General features: G+C 39.6%; 1 protein-coding gene across 1 annotated transcript in view; it reads right to left on the bottom strand.

Moving 5' to 3' along the window:
- TRPM6 (transient receptor potential cation channel subfamily M member 6) overlaps positions 1 to 25,399 on the bottom strand; it is a 253,994-nt gene that overhangs the window by 49,299 nt on the left and 179,296 nt on the right. The window contains exons 24-28 of the mRNA XM_043976597.1: positions 21,437 to 21,636; positions 17,996 to 18,128; positions 3,857 to 4,989; positions 3,539 to 3,651; positions 108 to 228 (exon numbers count right to left, since the gene is read on the bottom strand). Coding sequence (XP_043832532.1) covers positions 108 to 228; positions 3,539 to 3,651; positions 3,857 to 4,989; positions 17,996 to 18,128; positions 21,437 to 21,636 — 1,700 coding nt within the window. The remainder of the gene's footprint in view (positions 1 to 107; positions 229 to 3,538; positions 3,652 to 3,856; positions 4,990 to 17,995; positions 18,129 to 21,436; positions 21,637 to 25,399) is intronic.

The following is a 25,399-nucleotide window of genomic DNA, read 5'->3' on the forward strand; positions in this document are numbered from 1 at the left end:
TAAAATAAACATCCACTACCTTCAGTAGTCAGGGTTCCTATTTACATAGACATAAGCCCCTAAAGATATAGTCTAAGGTTCTGAAATCAGTACTGGTCATTACATACTTATCTGACTAAATTCGGAGGTGGTAAGCCAGTTTTTATCGTCCTCTTTTTCTTCCTCCGAAAAAGTTTTCTCTGCTGGTTCTGAATTCACCTGTGTGCAGCAGCTATTCACCGTTATCACCTGGAGAAAAGGATAGATGTTGGCAAAGAACCATTCATTCCAAAGTATGATTGTTCATCACCTGAGTCATTTGAACTATTCCAAACCCAAGTCTATCTATAGCCATGAGACTGGATGGCCCAACCACAACAGCTTCATTAAAGGGTCACACTACATTGCCACCTTGGAGTTTTCTCAAAAACAATAAGAACAACAACAAAACCATGACTTTATACTTGACCAGATTTTCTTAGAGGACACAGACCTGTGAGAAAATAATGGGTTGTTGGGATGCCCATAGGCCCCAGCTCGAGGGGTTATTAAGATTGATTGGATTGACTTTGCAGATTAACTCACTTAGAGTTAACTTAATTAAAACCATACCTACCTGAAAGCCTGGCCCTCAGAGGGTATATTCTCTGAACTCTGACCTCAGCACATTCTGCTCATGGACCACCCTCAAGTCCAGTAAACCAATGCATTTGAATGATGCTAGCCAATTAGCTTTGAGCAGCATGGAAGGGCCACCTCTCCTCCAGACCCAGAGGAAGCTTCCACTCTCAGTTAGGCTCTCGGACATGTGGGTGGTAGAGGATTTGGAGAAAGAAGGAAGTCAGGTTGAGCTCTAGGCTAAATAGGCCTTCTTAACTTTCTGAGCCACGTGTTCTCTCTTTACTAATATTTGGTATGCTTTAATAAATGCTTAATGCCCAAAACTGATGCTAAAGCTTCTAATTTATAAATAGCAATATATTAGAAACCCCAGTTAATTTTCCCTAAACTTGGGACAGAAATAAGGTGGCCACATACAATTTTAAATGCCACAGACCATTCTTTAAAAATTAAAAATTAATAATGATAATAACTAGGCTAGAAAACTTATGCTAGGTTTGCTATCAAACTCTGAAGGTTCATTAGGCTGTTGTTTGTCCTTTGTTCTCGAAAAGAACCAAGACATCATGGTGATATCATGACTTGCAGTGAATTGAATTTAAGTGAAAGAAGGCTGAGCAAGGTCACCAACCTCACTCTCTCCTCCCAAGCCATCTGGAACCACGTCGTTATCCATGACATTGCAGAAAGCAAGAAAGTACTTAAGAGAGAAATGAGATAACCCAGAAACTTGGTAGAAAATTCCTTGTTTTCCTATAAAACTATACAATGGAAACACAGTCTATATATTTGTCTCAAATTTAAAAAAAAAAAAACCTGAATATATTTCATGGTGTTCCAGATTGGTCAAATGATAGCTAAGCAGGGCAGTCCAATCCTGTGCCTATTTAATGTGGACTGTCCCAAAACTGTTCAGATAAAGAAAAATGTACTGCCATCCCAAGTAAAACTGAATTCCTAATGGTTAGAGATAAAAAATGTTGCTGTCTGTTCTCTGTTCAAAAGTCTTCCCTCACAAAGAACAACAGCTATCATAGCAATCAGATATTTACTTGTTTAAAAAATTCTATGCAGAGACATTAGAACATATGTGTATATATGTATAACCTTGCCCCCTTGATAGAATATATATGTGTGTGTATATATATATATATATATATATATATATATATACACACACACACACACACACACACATCCTCCCTTAATACCTGTTTCTGGAAGAAAAGGAGAAGAATTAAGAGTATAAATAGTAGAACATGTAAATGGCATGAGTCAGTGTGAAGTAGTAGATAGAGCAATGGAATTGGAATCAAGAAGACCTGGGGTCAAATCTTGCCTCTTGTTTTTTTCTTTCTCAGGGTTTTTCCCTTTTGTTTTGATTTTTCTTTCACAACATGACTAAAATGGAAATTTGTTTAACATGATCATACATGCATAACCTCTATAGGACTGCTTGCTGTCTTGGGGAGAGGGAAGGAATGGAGGAAAAAGAGAAAAATTTGAAACTCAAAATCTTACAAAAATGAATGTTGAAAACTATCTTTACATATAATTGGAAAAAATAAAATATTATTAAGTGAAAAAAATTTTAATTTAAAAAGGCAAAAAAAAAGTCAATCCTTATTGGCTATCCCTGATGGATTCACACTAAAATAAGATATCAACATGGATGTTCCAAATAGATTACTGTTACATAGGTAGAATAAATATTTGGCCAGCCATCCTTTATAGCTGAGTCTGTTACTTTATGAAGTCAATAAATACAATCTGAAGTTATACTTTCTTGACAACATTAATGCTATATTAATAAAAATACAAGCAATAGTTCTTGGGAGGGGATGATGAGAAGAGGGGGAGTTAATATGAAATGCCAATCAAATTGTACTCAATATCTTCTTGTCCTGTCACCAGGTTTTAAAAGAAAGAGAGATCAGTTCTACAGCCTTGACATTTCACAGTACAATTAAACTGTATAATATCCCATACCCCAAAATCTATAACACAAATTTTTGTTTTCAAGGGGTAAAATAAGGATATTCTATATTTTAAATGCTATAATCAAGTTTCTGAGATAAAGTACCCTTTCTCTTCTCCAAGGATAGAACAGAAAACATGAAAGTATAAAGAGGCTGAGAGAAATACCTTTAGAATCTTGGCAAAGACTGAAAAAGCTAAAATTCCATTAGAGTTTTAGGTCATTAACTTTATTCTCCTTCATTTTAGTACTATCTTCAGAACAAAACAAAACAAAAAAATCATTGGCACAGGGCCTAGCACAAAGGAGGCACTTGACAAAGGTTTACTAATTGATGAGTGGCACCCATCCCTCCCACAGTAATTTACCCATGAATATAGCTACTTTGAGAGTCAATGAGAGTTCCAAATTCTGATCGGCTCCACAGAACAAGGGTCAGAGAAAAATGGATTCATATTAATTTAGTGCCATCTGGTCAGAGATGAGGCCAGCACGTGTATAAATAGTATAATGGTTTGAATAGGCCTAGGCCATGTCCCTGAGTGACAGAGTGGACATCACTGACAGGACTAAAGCAAGTGTCAGGGGAAAAGAAAGAAAATGGGAGTAGGGAAGAAAGAGAATAAAAGAAGTCAGGAGTAGAGAGGAGTCAAGTGCTCTCAACAAAATGTTTATGAGTAACTTGGTATTTCGGCTGCTATACATTCCCCACTATTGCCCATTGAAGAATCAAAGCACAGGGATATAGGATCTTGAAATTAAGATTACAGGAGTGAATAAGAAACTCCCTTCAATTGTTCATACCATTACATATAAGACATCTTTTGTGAGTCATCTTTCTTACACTGTACCTGGCACTCTGAAATAAGGAACACCATGGTTTAGGCAGGTGATCACATCAAAACAATAACCAAGAGGGGCCAGAAGAAAATGTCACTTTTGAAATTAGTCCATACATACCGGAACTTGAAATTGCTGCATTTTTTTCTTTTCCTTGGACAATTTCCTGTCCTTACGTAGAAGTTTTGCTTTGGTCCATACTGACTGGGGCTTCTCCAAGGGTCTTGAAAAATCTGTGGAAGACATGATGGAACACAATAAACAGAAAATGCAAAATTCAGGTCACTTTTGGAAAAATGAATTATTTTTATAAAGTACAACTAAAATTTAGGAAAGATGGGGGAGGAGGGGAATCAAAGGTCAGAGACCTTCTCATGAAAATCTGGGAATGTTTTAGATAGGTGAATTAGTATAAATGGAAAGATATCCTTTCCTTGCCTTTACTTTTGTAGGTCTTCATCAATCTCTCCTCCTTGTGGGATCTAAAGCTGCCATTTTGGAGAAAGCTCCAATCTCTACGAAAAGGATTCATCCAAATGTATTCATTTGGCTGGGTCGATGACGCTGACTTTGAAGTGTTACTGCATTGGAGTGACCTTGCTGAGTTAAGGGATTTGGCTGTCCCCACCTGGACTTGACAGTGACCACTGTCGGAAAAGTCCAAGCTACACCTGGAGGGCAATTGTGAATGCCATTTTTTCTTCATGTTAAACACACCAGTTTCATCATCGCCTTCTGAAAAAGCCCAATTCACATAGCCACCTCCTGCTCTCAAACAGTCAGTCTGGAAAGGAAGCGAGGTCACTTTCACTGACTTGGGAATGGAGCAACTAGGTGGTAGAAGCAGATCCCCACTGTTCTTTCTCATGGATCTATTCACGACAAGATTACCCTGCTCATCGGAGTCTCCAACTGATTCTTTCTCAGCAGCAGATGACGTCTGAGAATTCAGACAAAGGGGCCACTTTTTCTCATTGCCATCTGTCTGTGTTATCAACCAACCCAATGCAGGCTCCGCCGCAGGTTTGGTGGGAGGTATAGCTGGGTCAGCTTCTGCTGAAGGAGAAGCCCTTGTTGAACTGGGAGAAACCAGGAGAAAATGACCAAGCTTGGGAGGTGATTTGCTATTAAGGAACACAGTAACCTGACCGTTTGGCGTTCCTTTCTTTTCCTGCTCCTCCTCTTCTTGACTGTCCATGATCTCTAAAAGGGAACTCTTCCGCCTTCCAGAAAGGTAGTGGCTTCTCCTCCGGCTCTGAAGTAAGGACGGGGGCATGCTAAAATACTGACAATTCATCTCCCCAGAGCTTTCCAAGCTGTTCGGCATCCCTGAGCACATGGCATTGCTCCAGCTATGGGGGAGTTTTCTATAAGAAGCATGCTTCGAATTGACCAACAAGGCTTCTTCTAGTTGCAGGGTATCCACAGCCGAAAGCACTTTCAATGTATCCACGGTCATGGCAGAGAGATCCTGCAGGTGTCCCACATGGCTGTCCAGAGAGAGCAAAGACTCCTTTATGTAGGACACTCTCTCATTCATTTCTTTAAGTTGGAAGTACATATCTGTAACCCTGGAAGGTGGAGGAGGGGGAAGAACACCAACAAATAAAACAAACCACACACACACATGCCCACCTTGATTTTTTCCTATCTAATGGATACAGTGCTGGACTTGGAGTCATGAAGTTTTGAGTTCAGATCCTGCCTCAGACATTTACTAGCTGTGTGACCCTGGGCAATTCACTTAACCTCTCAGCCTCAGTTTTCTCATCTGTAAAATGGAAATAACAATACGTGTATATTATTTATAACTAATATATAACAATTTATAATATTTATATATTTGTATATATGATATGTACATTTATGTAGTGCTTACTACATACCAGGTGCTGCACTTTACAATTATTATTTCATTTTATCCCAGAATATAGGTGTTATTATTACCCCCATTTCACAGATGAGGAAACTGAGACCAACAGCTGTTAAGCGACTGCCCTGGGTCAAACAACTAGTGTTTAAAGCAGGATTGAAGATGGAGTCTTCCTGACTCCAGGCCTAGTGCTTTATCCATTGTACTACATGGTGTCTTATAAAAGCCCCTACATCAGAAGGTTGTTGTGAGGATCAAATGAGATAACACATATAAAGTGTTGTGCAAACCTGAAAGTGCTATAGATGTGCTAGAATTATTATTATTATTAATGATAATAATACGATAAAGATTATTCAAAATAAGTAAATTGATCCCTGAACAGTAAATCCAAAATGTCAAATAATTAAGGAAAATAAATATATGAGTAATGAATTATCATAGGGGGAGGTGTTTTTGCAACTCAGTTTGGCCAAGTGCTCTCTCTTGTTTCCTTCCTTATTTGTTCCCCCTTTCAAAATAATTTCTTTACTACTTCAATTAATTTTCTGTCTAGAACTTTAACACTGTGGATGGCCCTATACGTTAATTTTGCCAAGTCCTTCCTACTCTTGGTTATCCCAAAGTTCTCTCATTAATAGAAAAATAAAATTCACTTATTTCTCATGCCTAGGAGATTGGCAAGTAATTAATAGGGAAATAAAAATGAAGAGCATGACATTTGCAAATTTTGCTGTAGTCTAGATGAGCTGAGCCCTTCCTATAACTCTTTTGTCATAAAATTGAATTTCTATACTCAACAAAAGCTTAATAAATGGCCCCTGGCCCTCCTAGTAAGAGTAGAATTAGAGTGTATGTGTGAAGTGGGGGGGGGGGGGAGGGGAAGAGAAGTGTCCTTTAAAAAAAGAAATACACAGCACAGACAGAAACAAATCCCCCTTCCAAGAAATACACTTAATTAGTTCCTCTCTATTCAGGGTGCTGTCTACTGCAATTCAAAACCAGTCCAATATGAAGCCCAGTTAATGGAGACTCATTAAGTCCATTAGCAACAGACATACCTAATGGATACAATTGAAACCATCAACTCTTCACAGCCACAGATAACATGTACAATATAGACCTGCTAGAAGGATAACTTGGCTACCCTTACAATGTATTCTCCTGCTTTTAAAGACATTTATTTTTAAAAGCTCTGATGTCCTGTGAAATACATTCTAGTTAGACTAGTATACCCCAGATGTATTAATTAAAGACATCTCTTCTTTTATTTGAGTCAATGCACTATTAAAGTTAAGCCTTACTGATATTCTGGAGCATTTGTTCTTATATTCATTTTCAACTCTGCTTCTACTCTAAGACATGCTATGTCTCAAGGGAATCTCACCTAGTGGCTCATTGCATATTTACTTTGGGAAAGTCACTTCCTCTTTCTGTATTTCACTCTTTCTGGCTCTCTCTCTCTCTCTCTCTCTCCTTCCTCTTTCCTCTCTGGGTCTGGGTCTGGGGGTGTGTGTGTGTGTGTGTGTGTGTGTGTGTGTGTGTGTGTGTCTGTCTGTCTGTCTGTCTGTCTGTCTGTCTGTCTGTCTTTGGGTCTCTCTCTTATTTTAAAAACATAAGTAAAATAGCTCACCTAAGAATTATGCTACTTTGCATAACTTGCTAAAAAATGACAATGACTTAAGCCACTTATTAACCAAGAAAATGAATACTAGGTCAAACACCCAGAGTCAAAAGGAAATGTGTGGGGAAAATGATGCTAGACCTAAAATTTAATAAAGTGGCCTAGTTGCAAACCCATGATTTACCAACTTCATCTATCTACTTAGATGACAACTTCCAGCTCTCTATAATCCTAGGATCTTAAGATCTCTAGCTATCCCAAGATTGTTTTGTTTGGGGTTTTGTTGTTGTTGTTGCATTACCATTAACACCCAACTCCAAACAACAGCCAAGCTAAGAGAAACTATCTGACTGATTGCCTCTTTCATTCACAGTGTTTCTCTCTTTCCTCAGTCCTTATCAACTCACAACCCAGTTCATTCAATCTCAATCTCTTACCAGATATATAGACATCTTCTTTTTTTTTTAGTAATAAATATTTTTATTTATAGTTTGGGATTCCATTTTTTAGCCCTCCTTCCTTCCCTTCCTTCCTCCTCTACCTGAGGCAGTAAGCAATCAGATATTGGTTATACATACACATCCTCTTTAACCTTTTATTTCCCTCCCATCTCTCTTCCAAATTTAGCAAAATTACCTCAGAAACAACACATCTTCTCTTTCTCTTTCCCTACCTTCTTTTTGTTGTTGGCCAGTTATTTTCCAGTTATGTTCAACACTTTGTGATCCCATTTGAGGTTTTCTTGCCAAAGATACTAGAGTTTGTAATTTCCTTCTCAAGCTCGTTTTACAGATAAAGAAACTGAGACAAATTTGGTTAAGTGACTTGCCCAGAGTCACCCAGCTAGTGTCAGAGGCTAGATTTGAGCTCAGGAAGATGAGTCTTCCTGACTCCAGGGCCTGTCCCTCCATCTGCTGTGCTACCTAGCTGCCCTTAGCTGTCTTCTTAAGTTTGTGGAATTTTTGAACCAAAACAAACCAAAAAAATCTCACACAAAAAAAATATATATGTTAGCATAAAAGTAGCTAGTGCAAGATAGGTATCTCAGAGAGCCACAGCTCTGGGCCATGCCTTCTCCCCATGAGAAGTCCAAGGACTTCTCTTGTTTCCTTTCCCTAGAACCTAAATAAAATATTATTTTATTCTAATTGAATTTGTGTGCAAGAGGATGTAATTCTTTAAAGAGGAATTCCTAAGAACCTCTACCCCAAATCCCCACCAATTTCCCCCAAAATATAATTAGTTCCCAACATTACAGCGTACAGGAAACTTCTCTTTCCTCTTATCACACAAAACCCAGAGGTAGGAACCTCCTTTTTGGGTTTCTTTTCTCCTTCTCCCATCTGACTCGACCTCTTGTCTGAGTCACAGAGAGGTAGAAGTGGTCAGCTTTTGCACTAAACAGCAACAGGAAGACTAGGTCTCCCTCCCTCGCCAAAAGCTCAGCCAGACATCCGAACCACACTTGGACCCTCAAACTCCATGTTTCTAGGTAATAACTTTTGTATTTGTGTATCTATCGCTTGCTAGCACTTTTCCATGAAAATGGCAGCTGGCCTCTCCCCCACCTTGAGAAAGTTCAACCTAACATCTGAACCATGTTCAGACCATCAGATTCAATATCTCCTTAGACAGGATGATATCTGGGTACACCCATGGGGCAGAGGGGGAGTGTTCCAAAAGGTTCACTTCTGGGTGAATTTCCCAAGAAACTGGACTAAATTAGAATTTACAAATTTGAAAAAGAAATGCATGAGACAAATAACACTGTTTGGCCAAAATATCAGTTGGAATCCCAAGAAAATTGACCTTTACATGGAACTTTTAACTATAATACCATTTTCTACTTGGACCAGTTTTGCAGGCATGAAGGGAGATAGACAGAAGTCCCATATGTCCTAGCCTGTATGACCTTAAGCTGCCAGGCAAAACTAACCAAGCCTAAGGAGGATATTGATAACCCTAAGAAGCCTCCTTCTTCACAGAACCTCAATGATTTCTTAAATGACTTCCTCCTGCTGTTAGGAAATCATTGCAAGTGATTAGCTAACCTTTCTGGCATACCCTCCTCCTCTGGGACCACATGCTCTCCAGATCCTCAGCCTCATTCCCCGCCTGTTCCTCCTTTCAACCCTTCTTCCCCACCTGCTTCCATCCCTATGGGTCAACCCCTATCATACCACTCTATGACTGAGACTCCTCCTTACCCACCGGCTGATCTCAGAACCAATCTCCTGTGCCCTCCACAGCTGAGCCCCTGCTATACTTGAAGTGGACATCAGTACTCTTTTATTTGCCCCACCCAACAGTTGTCTCCACAATCCATCCAGCTGTATCCCTCATAGTTGTACCCCTGTCACAATCTGGAGGGGGGGGGAGCCTCCAATATGTTTCCTATTCTCCTATTTTTTCCATTCAGCAACTGATCCTATCTGCTTTGCCTGATCTGAAGTTGCCTATGCCCCAATCCCCTTTACCCTCCCCCACCCACTCCACCAGCTCCTCTGGCTGCACCTCTACCTGACTCTTTTTTTTTTTTTTTTTAGTGAGGCAATTGGGGTTAAGTGACTTGCCCAGGGTCACACAGCTAGTAAGTGTTAAGTGTCTGAGGCCAGATTTGAACTCAGGTACTCCCGACTCCAGGGCTGGTGCTCTATCCACTATGCCATCTAGCTGCCCCTTCTACCTGACTCTTTATGGGTGACTATACCTATTACATCAACCCCTTCGTCCCCTCCCCAACCTGTTTCACCCAGGTCCCTACCAGCGTCTTCCCCTGCTCCCCTGCTTCCATTATGGGAATTTCCCATTGGGGAGGGTACAACCCGAATACATGCTCCTTTTTTAATGAGCACAAAGATTTGTCTCAAATTAAAGAGAAATTGGGGTGTTACTCAGAGAACCCCAAAAAGTTTCTAGATGGCTTTCAGTCTGTGACAATACAATTTGACTTTTATTGGATTTATTTGCAAGTTATCCTTGGCAGTTGCTGTAAAAATGGATTTGGGATCTGGCTATGCAAGTGGGTAATGAACATTCACAGGCTGCAAATTGGGTCAGGGTCCTTGGGACAAGAGCAGTTCCAACTGTGGACCCAAGATGGGACTATCATGATAGAGTAGACAGGGCCCATAGACACCACATGATCACTTGCCTTGTTGAGGGAATGAGAAGGAAGATTAAGAAACAGGTCAATTATGAGAAAGTGAAGGAGATCATCCAGGGACCTGATTAGAACCCAGCTCTCTTCATGAGTCACCACATGGACTCTGAAAAAATATACTCATCTATATTGTAAAGAATTAATTGTTATTTGAGGTTTTTATGACCCCATCTTTTGGCTAGAATTTTTTAAAGAAACCTCGGCGCACACACTGGCCTCTGCAAACAACAGGGTGCTCCACCCACTGGTTGTAGCTGTCGCCATGGCACTGGCACCTCATGTCATCACCACTCACTGACACATACATGGACCTGGCAAAATTATAATGATTGGAAGCCCAGTAAGGGCAGTCATGTGACTGTCAGAGCGGCCAGCCAATTGGCTGGGGGCTGTGTGTGGTCAGCCTGGGGTCTGCTGGGAATAAAGGAGGTTTTTTTCGCCATTCTAGCTTGAAGCTGGAAGGTGACAGGATGCTGCTTTGTGTTCTCAGCTGACTCCTGGGCAGTGGTGTTGTTCAGGTTGTATAATTTCCCTTTCCCCATTTTATTTCCTTTCCCTTGATCCTACTGATCCTGTTTGTGGGTTTTTTTTTTTAAGTTCATTCTTGTTAAATAAATCCTGCTCTGTTTTGAGGGAGGCTATCTGTCTCCTTCCTTGCCCCAATATTGTGGCAAGCCGCTTGGCTAACACTCCCCAATTAAAAATTGGTCCCCACAAGATACAGCAAGGGATGTAGGAATAACAGTACTCAATATACATTTTATTACCCAATCTGCTCCTGACATTAGGAAATTAGAAATTAGACTGGGATAACCAAATCTCGCCCTCACAACTCCTTGATATTGCTTTTAAGATTTTTTATACTAGGGATCTTGAGGTAGCCAAAGAAAGAGAAAAGAAGGATCGTGCCCACTATATAGAGCAAGCCTCATTAATAGCATCGGCCATAAAGTCTGCTATCAGCAGATTTCCAGTGGCCAAGATCCTGGCAGCTGTGATAAACTGGGACACTGGAGTGGGGGACGCTCCTCAAAGATGAAGCTACTTCCCCTAACTCTTTGTCACCAATACAGCCCCCAAGAGGTTGACCGAGTGAAAACCTAGCTCCCTGCAGTCCGGTCCCCTGTGGACTCAGAATTCAGGGGGCCAGGGACCGGCCAGTCCCCTTTTACTGGCATCTCTATGGCCATATCCAGGGTCATGCTCCAGGTTTCTAGGTTTCTAGGTAGGAGGTAAAGTCTATTGATTCCTTAATAGACACAGGAGCAACCTCTGTCTTATTCTGTCATTCAGGCCCCACTATTCTATCAAAGCCATCAGGTGGTGGGGAGAGGGGAAGAACCTTTAAATGTAGGCTAACACTGCCTTTAATGTGTATGCATGAGGATCACAAATTCCATCATCCCTTCCTGCTTTTACCCTCTTTACCTTGTCCCTTATTGGGGTGGGATGTCAAGAAAAAGCAAGCATGGGACTACAGCTCAGTGAGAAATTCCTGGTCTATGGGCTCTTAGTTCACTGCATAGACCAGAAGAAATAACCTGTAGCTATCTCACAGTTGTTGATACTGCTACTCTTAAAATCTTTTGTAGTAAAACAGCTTAAAATCAGGAATTACTTGTAACATGTAAAAGTTGCAAAGAAAAATATTTTTTAAAGTCCCTAACAATTAAACTGCACTGAATTAAGAACAGCTTTTTGGCTTTGGTTTGATTACTTAACTCTGGTAAAGCAGGCCACTTCCTGTCTTGCATTAAGGCTTGCTGGCCTCCACTGAAGAAAATAAAAAAATCGGCTACTCTTTAATTTGCCTCCTTATCTGATAAGTTTCTGAGGTATGGGCAGAAAGTTTTTTGTATGAAGTAAAGCACATAAATTTTCTTATGATGTATAAATTGGTGAACAATTATATCAACTATAGAAAAGCAATTTCTTTTCTATCTGGATGATAGTGAGATGCAGATAAAATATTCTAATATAAGAATCAGACTTTGTCATCTGCTATTGGTTCTGCATTTTAAAACTGAATCAAAAATACTTTAAGTACACCTTATTTGACATGCACTCCTGTCACCTTAAGTTCTTTTTGATTTTTTGCCCTGACTTCTTTTAAATTACTGTTAAAGTCTCTTCCATCCAGGCTCAAGGCTTCAACCTCATGGCAGCAACTACTCCTGCTTAGATGCCTCTTCACCCCCTGGACCAGGCCCATTAAAACTTCTATTCAGCACCCAGTGATCTAGGAACAGCTCTACAACCATGCTCAGCTTGAAGCAGTTATAGAAGAAGGACCTTTGTCCCTTTTCCTTATATATAGAGTAGTGGGGAATGTTATGGACCTGGGGTACCTCAGAAGTTTTCTGGGGGAAATCAAGGAAACTTCTCCTTGAGAAACTAAACCAAAGGACAGACCCACCTAAAGAGAGAAGCGGCACCTGATCTGGACTGAGATAACTCCAGGACCACCACCCTTCATTCCAGTCTCCCCCATCCCTTGAGGAGATAACCCTATTAGGGGTACTTGCTGCCAAAGTGACCCAAGGGGACAGAACAACCACCCCTCACCAGACTGCTTCCAACCTACCACCCAATAAAGGAACATTCCATAGTCAGACCACCATTGGTCCTCTATTAAAGTATCTGCCTATCTTCTGCTAGAGGAGATAGGTATGTCAGAAAGCCATGCCTCTGGGTCATGCTTTCTCCCCATGAGAAGAAGTCAAAGGACTTCTCTCTTGATTTCCTTTCCCTAGCACCTAAATAAAATATTATGTTATTCTAATTGGGGGGGGGGGGAGAAGTAGCTAGTGCTGGCAGTGCACCAGTACCAAGGAAAAGAGAAATCATATCATTGAAGGAAAATTAGACATTATAAAAGGTTATCAAGGCCAGAAACCTTTAAAGCTCTTGAAGGTGACCTCAAAATCCCTTTTACTAGTTCCATAAGTCTCCCTTTAACTCCTCTTCTGCCTGTAATTAAGCCTCACTTTCCTGAAGTACTAACAGTCAAAATGAATGCAAGGCCTTGTATATAATTTCGCTGGGTTTCTGTAATCATTACTGATTTTTGTAAAGTATTGTTTTTCCTGATTTTTGTTCCTTGTATGTGAACATTTCAGATGAATTATAGCTAGTCTGGGATCAAAAAATGCCATTTCTAATATTATTTCAGTGGAGAAATGTGTTCTGGTTTCCAAACTGCCCATTTATATGAATTTTACATAAACTTTATTTAAAAAAACCATTAAGTGAACTTTATAAAATGGACACTAACAATACTCTTGTTTTTTTCCCCATCACCACCTTTTTTCTTTATTTTCATGGAAATGTTGTTGTTGTTGTTTGTCCTTCCTTTTCTAAGAGGACCATGACATCAGGTAATGTCATGACTTGCACTGAATTGGATTTAAGTGAGGGAGGGCTGTGCAAGGTCACCAACCTCACTCTCCTCCAAAGCCATCTGGATCCAGTGGCAAGATATACATCAAGACAACTGGAGATGACCCCAGATGTTTAAGGCAGTTGAGGTTAAGTGGTTTGCCCAGGGTCACACAGCTAGTTAGTGTCTGAGGTAACATTTGAACTCAGTTCCTCCTGACCTCAGAGCTAGTGCTTTATCCACTGTGCCACCTAGTTGCCTTTTCATAGAAATATGTATATGTAGAATAGCCAAATGCTTTTGATTTCCAAATTTAGATGAAAAAATACCTTATCAAGTATATGTGTGTATATGTATATGTGTATATATATAGAATATATAAGTATACAGTAAGGGCAACTAGGTGGTGCAGTAGATAAAGCACTGGACTTAGAATTAGGAAGACATCATCATGAGTTCAAATCCAGCCTCAAAACACTTACTAGCTATGTGACCCTGGGCAAATCACTAAACCCTGTTTGCCTCACCTCCTCACCTATAAAATGAGCTGGAGAAGGAAATGGCAAACCACTCCAGTATCTATGCCAAGAAAACCCAAAAATGGGATCACAGAGAGTTGGCCACAACTGAAACAACTGAACAACAATAAGAATAAGATCCAGAGCAATGTAGGAAGTAAATAAGTATTAAACAAATGAGGGAAGTGGAGAGTTAGGTGGTGCAGTGGATAGAGCACTGAGCTTGGGATCAGGAAGACTCATCTTCATGAGTTCAAATCTAGCTTCAGACACTTACGTGACCCTGAGCAAGTCACTTAACTCTGTTTGCCTCAGTTTCCTCATTTGTAAAATGGAGGAAAGAAATGTTAAACTCTTCCAGTATCTTTGCCAAGAAAACCCCCATGGTGTCACAAAGAGTTGGACACAACTGAAATGTCAGAACAACAACATTAAGTAAAGTAGCCCTTCAATAAAATCCTACTCTAATATTTCCATGGAGCATAAAGAAAATCCTAGGTTCTAGAAATCTATTCTAGCAAAGCACATTTTTGTCAAGCCCTATCTAAGATGGAAAGGTTTAAAATATGGGCCTAATAGCAGACTGTGTGACCATCAATCCAAAGTCTAAGCCTGAATTGTTGAAAGAAGTTCATCTATTATATATATTATGATCTTCATCTATTAAGATGTAGCGGTCTTACCACCTCAATCTACAGAGGTAGTAGTCCCAACTCCAGTGAAATTACAGAGTTTTTGAAGTATTAAAGTAGGTAAGAAGAAGTCAGAGAGAGGGATAGGAAAAGGAAAGGTAAGAAGGAAGCACTTGACTTTAGTCTATCTAAATTATGCTTGAAAAATGGAATTTTTGTGGGGCTTGATAACACTAAAAATTATTTCTAAAGCTATATTTATCATGTAATTTTTTTTTTTTTTTTTTTTTTTTTTAGTGAGGCAATTGGGGTTAAGTGACTTGCCCAGGGTCACACAGCTAGTTAAGTGTTAAGTGTCTGAGGCCGGATTTGAACTCAGGTACTCCTGACTCCAGGGCCGGTGCTCTATCCACTGGTAATTATTTTTTAATAAAATTTAGTCCATGAAACATATTCAACAACAAAGTTAATCATATAAATACATATACTTAAAATAAATACACTTTCAGAACTACTGTAACTACTTCATTGTCACTCACCTGGACCAATCTACAAAGGATAGGTATGGTCATGTTCTGAATATACTATTTAAAAATTTTACACAGGGCCATATTTTATTTTCTTTCTTTCTTTCTTTTTTGCCTTTGAACATTAAAGACCATAGGTGACCAAAGACATATTCCAGCAAAATTTGTCAGGGTTTGGGAAGCAGTTCATGAACATATATGACACACATATGGGCACATATACACTTTGCAAAAAAAACCTAGGTCGTGAACTATTTAAACATAAGAACTATATCACAGTATCATAGAGCAAGAGCTGGAAGAGATGTCAGAAGCTAATTAATCCAAGTACCTCAATCTACAGATGAAGAAACTGAGGCCAAGGGAGGTCAAGTGACCTACCCAAGGGCACTCTGCTACTAAACTTCAGAGAATGGATTTGAATTTAGGACCTCAGGTCTAAACTATCTTTTCACCCCACCCCATCACCTGACACAAACAAGGCTTTACACTAAGATAAATATAAAGAGTGGATGCCCGATTGAACGAATTGACCAATGATCAGTTATAAGATTTTGTTATGAATTAGGTCCAGGTATTTATGTGAGCAAATCAATGTTTTGTTGTGTTTTTTAAGCATTGGGTAAAAATGTGCTACCCTCAGCAAATGCCTGACACTGTGGGCCCATCACCAGTACTAAGCAAAGTATTGCTCTATATGCTACATACCACCTTAACAGGAGGAGGAAATATATTAAGAATTTGGGAAAGAGATCACAAGCTGGCATTGCAGGTATGATATAGTAGTGGAGGGGGATTTAAATTATCCAGACATCTGCTAGAGTTCGCTCTCTCTCTTCCTCCTCTCATATGTGTGTATACATATATACACTTGTGTATGTGTGTATATACACACATATTATATGTGCATACTACATGTGTATATATGTGTACACTACATGTATGCATATACATACATGTATATACACATGTGTGTACACGTACTGAGCCTATATTTACATATATGCATACACATATATGTATTGTGTGTCCTCTCATGTATATATGTGTGTGTGTGTGTATATATGTATACGTATATATCTGTCTCTGTCTTTTTCTGTCTCTGTGTTTCTGTCTCTCCATTTCTGTTTCCTTGTTTTTCTGTTTCTGTCTTCCTGTCTTTCTGTTTAACTGTCTCTATCTCTCATTCTCTCTGTCTCTGTGTCTTTCTTTTTTTTTTTGTGGGCCAATGAGGGTTAAGTGACTTGCCCAAGGTCACACAGCTAGTAAGTGTCAAGTGTCTGAGGCCAGATTTGAACTCAGGTACTCCTGAATCCAGGGCTGGTGCTTTATCCACTGCACCATCTAGCTGCCCCGTCTCCATGTCTTTCTATCTGTCTGTCTCTGTCTCTCTCAGTCTGGCTTTTTCTGTCTCTGTCTTTGTTTCTGTCTGTCTCTGTCTCCATTTCTGTCTCTCTCTGTGTGCCTCAGTGTCTGTCTCTCCCCACCCACAAAAAAAGAAAAGCAGAGGTAACCAATAACTTCTTGACTTCCTTTATTGATAATTCCATCCTGCAAAAGGTGAGGGAAGAACAAAAAAGGGGAAATCCTATTCTGATCTAATTCTCACTAACAAGGAGGAAGAAGTTGTCAAGGTCAAGCCAGGCAGCATATAAGTACCAACCAATGTGCCAGGTATGATGCTAAACTCTAAGCATATACACAAAGACATCAAAGGAAAAGGAAAAGCACCCATATGTACAAAAATATGTACAGCGGCTTTTTTTGTGGTGGCAAAGAATTGGAAATTGAGGAGATGCCCATCAATGGAGGAATGGCTGAACAAGTTGTGGTATACAATTATGATAGAATACTACAATGTGATAAGAAATGATGAGGTGGATGGTTTGAGAAAAACCTAAGAAGACATGTATAAACTGACATCAAGATGAGGTCAGTCCAGAGTCCACACTGAGGCAACATTAGCAGTGGGCCTTTAAGGAGGATGCAGTAGCAGGAGCAGCAACAGCAACAGCAAGAGCTGTCCACTCAGAGATGGTAAGGGGATTTGACAACTGGTCAGAAAGAGACTATAGGGGACCCTTTGTTAGTAGTACTGGATACAGGATTGTCTGTCAACTCTATTGAACATATACAGTTCTAGATTGTATTTCCAGGATGGAGAGCACTTTTGGATGGTCACAAGGGAGCAGGGGCTCTGGTTGCAGTTTCAAGGTAGAGAGGACTAGCAGAGCTTACAACTAACTACAGGGGAGCAAAGGCCCTTCCTGGATAAAGATCACAGCCCAGACCAGGAGAGCAGTGACCACACCTCCCCCAAGTCACACCACTTTGGAAGCATCAATAATTTGTAGACTCAGGGCAGCTAGGTGGCACAGTGGAAAGAGCACCGGCCCTGGAGTCAGGAGGACGTGAGTTCAAATCCGGCCTCAGACACTTAACACGTACTAGCTGTGTGACCCTGGGCAAGTCACTTGACCCCAATTGATTCACTAAAAAAAAATAATAATAATTAAATAAAAATAATTTGTAGACTCCCAGAACTAGCTCTGAAAACAGCATCACGGGAAGCTTAAAAATATTAGGAGTCATGGGGCAACTAGGTGGCACAGTAGATAAAGCACTGGCCCTGGATTCAGGAGGACCTGAGTTGAAATCCAGTCTCAGACACTTGACACTTACTAGCTGTGTGACCCTGGGCAAGTCACTTAACCCTCATTGCCCCACCCCACCCCCAAAAAATTTAGCTGTCTGATGAACCTTTTACAACCAGTCTATTATCTCGGTCCCCCTACAATCTATCATGAGGTTTTGATGTCAGTTAAGTTTCAAGCAAAAGAGAAAAAAAATTTAAACCCTACCTTTCAGAGGTCACTCGTATTCTCTCCCCACAACTGGAATTCAAGCTCTCTGTCTTCTCATGGAAGTATTCTTTCACACACTGTTCCTCAAAACTATGGAGTTTTTTGAGTTCCTCATCACTTAGGTAGAGTTCTGAGGAAATGAGATAATATACAACACCAATCATGTAGACAGGGTCTTTCTCCATCTTTGACAAAAACTGAGATTGTATTGGGGGAATTATTTCTTCTGAGAAAGGAGATAAACAATGTCATGTAACTAAAAGGTTTTTTTTTTCTTTGACACTTCTTTCCTGGGATGGTGAGAAAATGAACCATATCCATCAAGCTATGCTTTCTGCTTTGCTCTACAAACAAATGAAGTGAAGCACAATGGAGTAACAGAGATCAGACATTTCTCTTCGATACATTCATATGTCAGAATATTTTTTAAAACTGAAAATTATATAATAAAAGACAAGGAGAATGATTCTGGATTGTCAAATATTCCAGAAAGAAAGAAAAGAGGAGGGAGGGAGAAAAGGAAGGAAGGAAGGAAAGGAGGGAGGATGGAAGGGAAGAAGAGAGGAAAGGAGGATCGAAGAGAGGGAGGGAGGAAGAGGAGGGAGGGAAAGGTGAGAAACAGGAGGTTTTTTACAAATCAGGATAAAAATTCTACTCATCCATAGTAAGAATTTACAGGATTAATTATGAGACATTTTAAAGGAGGAAAATCCTCCATCATTTCTGTTTGTGTTAAGAAATACCAGCCAAATCAGAAAGAACTCTGTGTCATAACTAAGTTCTTGGGGACCTCCAACATCAGTAGCCTAGAAAGACACAGCATGTTTTCTGGTTAATGTCCACATGGTGGCACTATAGTCCTGTATTTAACACTAGTAACACACAGCCGTCAGAAGCTAAACTCAACACGCAGAATGTACAAGGGAAACTGTGCAGGCAAACACAAGTACATATAGCCAGAAATTTGGTGGTGATGAGTGGATGGGAACAAATCTCACCTACCAGGAACCAAGGATCCTAGCTCTGTCCCCTTTAAATAAGAAGTTACAGGATAAGGTCCATGTTGCTTTACAAAGCCAAGCCACCTATTTAAATTCAAAGCACTTGTTCTATCAGAATTGTAAATTATAGGTTGACAGCATTAAGAATATTTTAGCATGGGTTGCTAGGTGACACAGTGTATAGAGAACCAGGCCTGGTGTCAGGAGTTCAACTTTGACCTAAGACACTAACTAGCTATGTGACCCTGGGCAGGTCACTTCACCCTGTTTGCCTCAGTTTCCTCATCTAAAAAATGAACTGGAGAAGGAAATGGCAAACCACTCCAGTATCTTTGCCAAGAAAACCTCAAATGGGGTCACAAAGAGTTAGATATTCCTGAACAACATGTTAGCTAAGATGAGATTTCAGAGGGTATCTGACCTCTGATAATAAGAGTCAATGGGGGGGGGGGGGCAGCTAGGTAGTACAGTGGATAAAGCACAGGCCCTGGAGTCAGGAGTACCTGAGTTCAAATCCGGCCTCAGACACTTAACACTTACTAGCTGTGTGACCCTGGGCAAGTCACTTAACCCCAATTGCCTCACTTAAAAAAAAAAGAAAAGAAAAGAAAAAAGTAGTGTTAAACTTGATGCCACCAAAAATGTCATTTATCTATGGGTTAGCCTTGAAGAAACAGCAGGCATAGTGGTGGAAAGGTTCTTGGTTCTGTGTTCTTTTGTTTTGGGGGGAAGGGGAATTTCTAACAATATATTTCAGGGGAAAGCGATTTCAGGAACCAAGCAGTCAGCAAGCATTGATTAAGCACCTATTATAGTGACAGGTACTGCATTAAGCCTTGGGAATAAAAGGACAAAAATGAAAGTCTTCAATCTTGAAGGAGCTTGCATTCTATCCAAGGAAAAACATATATGAAATAAATTCAAGGTAAATGGGGTAGAGGTGTTGAGCAGAAGAGTCTTCATGTAGAAGGTAGCAAGTGAAAAGTGTCTTAGAGAAAACAAGGAAGCCTACAAGGCCCAGGGTCACACAGTTAGTAAGTGTCTGAAGCCAGATTTGAACTCAGGAAAATGAGCCTTTCTAACTCCAGGCCCAGCCCTCTGTCCACTGCAACAATTGGGAAATAGCTAAACGTACTGTGAGACAACAGCTAAATACTGGAAATTCACTTTGGAGGCTATACCTTGGTTCCTCATTCTCCTCAAAGGCTACTAAGGATACCCAACTAGAAATAACTGAGTTAGGATTCTTTGACACAGGATATAGTCAGTAAACATCTCCTGTACTTGGGTCCATGAAAGCTTTGTGACAATTACAACTAGTAATCTGTATTCCTGGGATGAGCAGGAATGTATCTTCTGGTTCTCAGCCAGAAAGTCCCCCACATATATATCCTGAAACAGAAAAGCTCTTTTGAGGACCATCCCAGACTCACTGGCTCTCTCTAACCATTGCACCATACTACCCTTGCCCAACGATAAGATTCTCTACTTATCAAAACCTCAACAAAGGGTAGCTTATCCATTTCCCACATTTCTTTTTTTTTTTTTTTTTTGGTAAGGCAATTGGGGTTAAGTGACTTGCCCAGGGTCACACAGCTAGTAAGTGCCAAGTGTCTGAGGCCGGATTTGAACTCAGGTATTGCTGCATCCAGGGCCTGTGCTCTATCCACTGTGCCACCTAGCTGCCCCGATTTCCCACATTTCTACTTTACATTTTTTTTTTTAGGGAGCCACTGCAGTTTATTGAATAGTCTTAAGGAGTTCTCAGTCTATGGGTTTTGGGGTTTTTTTGCAGAGCAATGAGGGTTAAGTCACACAGCTAGTTAAGCGTCAAGTGTCTGAGGCTGGATTTGAACTCAGGTCCTCCTGAATCCAAGGCCAGTGCTTTATCCACTGCACCACCTAGCTGCCCCCTCTACCTTAAATTTTCATTTCACTTCTGCCAGTTCAAAGCCTCCTCCTTTTTAAGAAAGTGAAGGCAAGTCATGGACATTACTCTCTGTGTCCTGGATGTTGAGCTTTGAGGTTTCTGCGGGAATCTTCATCTTCTAATCCTCCTTTTTCTATTCTTCCTCCTCTTTTTTCTACTGCTGCTGCTACATTAAAATCTGTGTTCATGGACACATTTGTAGTACTTTGTCCACAAATATAGACTTAACATTTATCACAAATTATTTCTCTATCCAAGTCTAATTGAACCTTGCCCATTCATTCTCCTACAAAGAATCCCTCTTCATTTAGCCATCACCAATGGGTCCTGCACCTCATAGTGAGATAATTTGCTGTATCTGCTCAGGTGTTGCTAATTTCCAATCACCACTTAACTACCCATTATCCTCCTACTACAAACCTAAATTTCATCTGCAATGAGCTATGTGTAACTCATCTCACTGCCTTTCATTTTTCTTTCCAAGTCAGAAAGCAAGCCAATACTTACTTAATCCAACATCACCTTCTTCTTGGTCCAGTTCATTTGGGGCTCGGTGATGGCAGAGGCAACGGAATAGGAGAAATATATGGCTCAATAAAATGAAAGGTGGAGGCAGCCACGGTTTCTCATGATAAGTCATGATGTAACGATAGCGATTATATTTCCACAGTTTATTTGAAATAGCCTTCATCTGATGGTAAACATTGCTGTGAAAGGAAGCAAGAGAGGCAATTCTGATATAATTCAAGCTAATTATCTGTTTTCCAACTTTATGGGAAAACATTATATCCTAAAGAATATTATGCTAGTGAAACAAATGCCCAATGACCTTACATGTTCTACTTCCCACCAGTCAACCCTCAGAGCACATTAATATGGAAGATGTGCAAATGACAGAAACTACAGCCAGAGAGGAAATATTTTAACCTTTTGATATCATGAACAAAAAGTACTTTCTAGTCTTTACTATGCATCAATTTAACTTAAGGAAAACCCAGCTGATTGAAATTCATTGGGGAGAGGAGAGTACACTAGAGATTTGCTTAATCATTTAGCAATCTTCGATATAGGAGCTCCGCTTACCTAGTAACCCTTGCATGAATTAATGAATTAATCCAAACTCTAATGATCACTAATAATTTTATTATTTTAATGCAGTTAATTTAAGGATATGTGCCCAAGAGAAAATATATTTCTTACAGGTAATGAATGGTACAGTAGAATTTTCAGTGAAATTATGCCAGATTAAGAGAGCTTCTTATATGAAAGGGAAAGGGGAAAGGGCTTTGAGCTTCAGTTTTCTCATCTAGACAATGAAAATGGTTGAACTAGAAGCTTCATTTAGCATTCAATTCAACAAACATGCATTAAGCCCCTATTATGCCTAATGCCCTAGACCCTGGCTCAGGGAGTTTACAATTTTGATGACCTCTAAGGTCCCTTCTGACTCTTAAAATTTTACAACATTTGAGCTTGCTAAGTTAACTCCTTAACTTAATAGGACTTGAAGTCTGAACTGCCTCACCTAGCATTTTATTATAATAAATTATTATACTGTCCATCATTTGTTTCATGAATGCTAATCCTGTCTATTCAACAAAAGTCTAAGTTTTTCAAAGGCAGGAGGTATCATTTATTTATCTTTTGTAGCCTTCTGTCTCACACTTCTGCCTGGACCAAACTTCACAAAGTTCTGGGCTTGTATTTTTAGCACAGTTCTAGGCACTGTATCCTGCTTGTCTTCACAATCCCCAGAATTTAGCACAGTACCTTACACAAATACGGTACTTAAAGAATGATGGTTTCGTTGAATGGTAAAGGCACTCGATAAACAGAATCATGGAATCTTCAGATTGGAAGTCCACCTAGTCCAAAATTCTACCCAATGTAGAAATCTTCTCTATCCATGACACAATCTGTGATACAACCTCTGGTCCATGATGAAGGACTCAGTACTTCATAGAGCAGCCCATTCTATTTCCGGAGATCTGTCTTCCACATACTAAGCTTAAATCTACCTTCCTGTAACTGCCAGTAATTTCTTCTGTCCTCCAAATCAACAGGGTAATAATGATAATTATATTTTTTTATTTGGTTTTTTTTTGCAGGGCAATGAGGGTTAAGTGACTTGCCCAGGGTCACACAGCTAGTAAGTTTCAAGTGTCTTGAGGCTGGATTTGAACTCAGGTGCTACTGAATCCAGGGCTGGTGCTTTACCACTGCTCCATCTAGCTGCCCCAATGATAATTATATTAATAAGAGCTAACATTTATATAGTATTTACTGTGCCAAACACCGTCCTATGTGCTTTACAATTATTATCTTATTTTAGCCTCAGAAAAGCCCTTGAAGGTAGGTGCTATTATTATCCCCATCTTATAGATGGGAAAACTGAGGCAAATAGAAGTTAGAAGTTAAATGACTTTCCCTGGGTCACACAGCTAGCCAATATTTGAGGACAGATTTGCACTTGGGTCTTCCTGACTCCAGGCCCTGTGCTCTATCCACTTTGAGTACTGACTCTTCTTACATGACCATCTTTCAAATATCTAAAGATATTAATCATAACCCCCACATACAAGTTTTTAGTCAGCTGAGTACTCCCTAAAAGTTACACAAATTGTGGCGGCTAGGTGGCGCAGTGGATAAAGCACCAGTCCTGGATTCAGGAGGACCTGAGTTCAAATCCGGCCTCAGACACGACACTAGCTGGGCAAGTCACTTAACCCTCATTGCCCCACAGAAAAAAAGAAAAAGAAAAGCCTTTGTAATAAAGGACAGTTTCTGCTCAAAAGTCACCAAAATGGTCACTATATTTGAGGAAGTCCCAAGGTACAAACTCATAACTGACTTAGAAGTAACAGGTTCCTATTTATCTATGATTTTCTACATTCCCTATCCCTAACAATTTCTTGAAGCATTAATCTATGGAAATAATATACCAAATTACTTCCATGCCATCATTTACCAATATATTCTATTTCTCTCTTGTATCCTACCAACTCCTTTTCTCAACTCTATATTCCTCACTTAAGATCTCACATCCTCTGCTTATTTCTAGTTTAACTCTTAGCTAGCCCTCATCACTCCAAATTTCTCTTTCCGTGATTCAACACTCCTTTTTTAAGTCAAAATTTTATTTTTTCCAATTACATGTAATAACAATTTTTAACATTCTTTTTTTAAACTTTGAGTTCCACATTCTCCCTCTTCTCTCCTACCTCCTTAAGAAGGTAAGCAATTTTATATAGATTATACATGTACAGTCGCACAAAACATATTTCGATACTAGTCATGTTGTGAAAGAAAACACTGACCAAAAAAAAAAAACCCACAAGAAAAAAAATTTTTAAGTGTGCTACAATTTGCATTCACACTTCATTAGTTTTTTCTCTGGAGGTTGGTATCATTTTTCATCATAAGTCCTTTGGAATTGTATGGGATAACTATATTGCTGAGAACAGCTAAGTCATTCACAATTGACCATCTTATAATATTGTTGTTACAAAGTTGTTCTGGTTCTGCTCACTTCACTTCTCCTTAATTCATATAAGTCTTCCCAGTTTTCCTAAAACCATCCTGCTCATCATTTCCTGTAGCACAATAGTATTCCACCACAATCATATACAACGTGTTCAGCCAATCCCCAATTGATGGGCATCCCTTCAATTTCCAATTTTTGCCACCACAAAAAGAGCTGCTATAAATATTTTTTAACATATATGTCCTTTTTCTTTTTAAAAAAATCTCTTGGGAATACACATCTAGCAGTGGTATTGCTGAGTAAAAGGGTATGGACAGTTTTGTAGCCCTTAGGGCATAGCTCCAGAATGGTTGGATCAGTTCACAATTCCACCAACAATGAATTAATGTCCCAATTTTCCAACATCTGTCATTTTCTTTTTCTGTCATATTAGCTAACATGATAGGTGTGAGATGGCACCTCAGAGTTGTTTTAATTTGTATTTCTCTAATCAATAGTAATTTAGAAGCGAAGATTAAAAAAAAGACAGGAATAGTTGATGTTAGAGGATTGTGGGAAGATGGACACACCCGTCTATTATTAGTTTAGCTGTCAATCAATACAATCATGGTAGAAAGCTATTTGGAATTACGTTAAAAAAAAGTGACATATATTCATATCTTTTGACACAAGGATGTTATTGAAAAGGAAGTCACCATATATAACAATATATAACAGTACTTTTTATCAAACCAAAGAATTGGACACAAAGAATATGCACATAAATTTGGAATGAATAGTCTCTGGCTAGGTTAAAGTCAGGAAGATGATCTTTCTGACTTCCAAGCCCAGTGCTCCACCCACTTCACCATCTATCTGCCCCTTTTTAACTTATAACATTATGTTAAAGTTGGGCTCTGCTCCCAGGGTGAAAAGGACACTTTCCCAAGCTTTAGGGTTTTTGTGCTGGTTTTTTTTTTTCAGAGCTAGTTATGGGGGTCTGAAAG

This window comes from Dromiciops gliroides, chromosome 1 (genome assembly GCF_019393635.1).
Source record: "Dromiciops gliroides isolate mDroGli1 chromosome 1, mDroGli1.pri, whole genome shotgun sequence".
Lineage (NCBI taxonomy): Eukaryota > Metazoa > Chordata > Mammalia > Microbiotheria > Microbiotheriidae > Dromiciops > Dromiciops gliroides.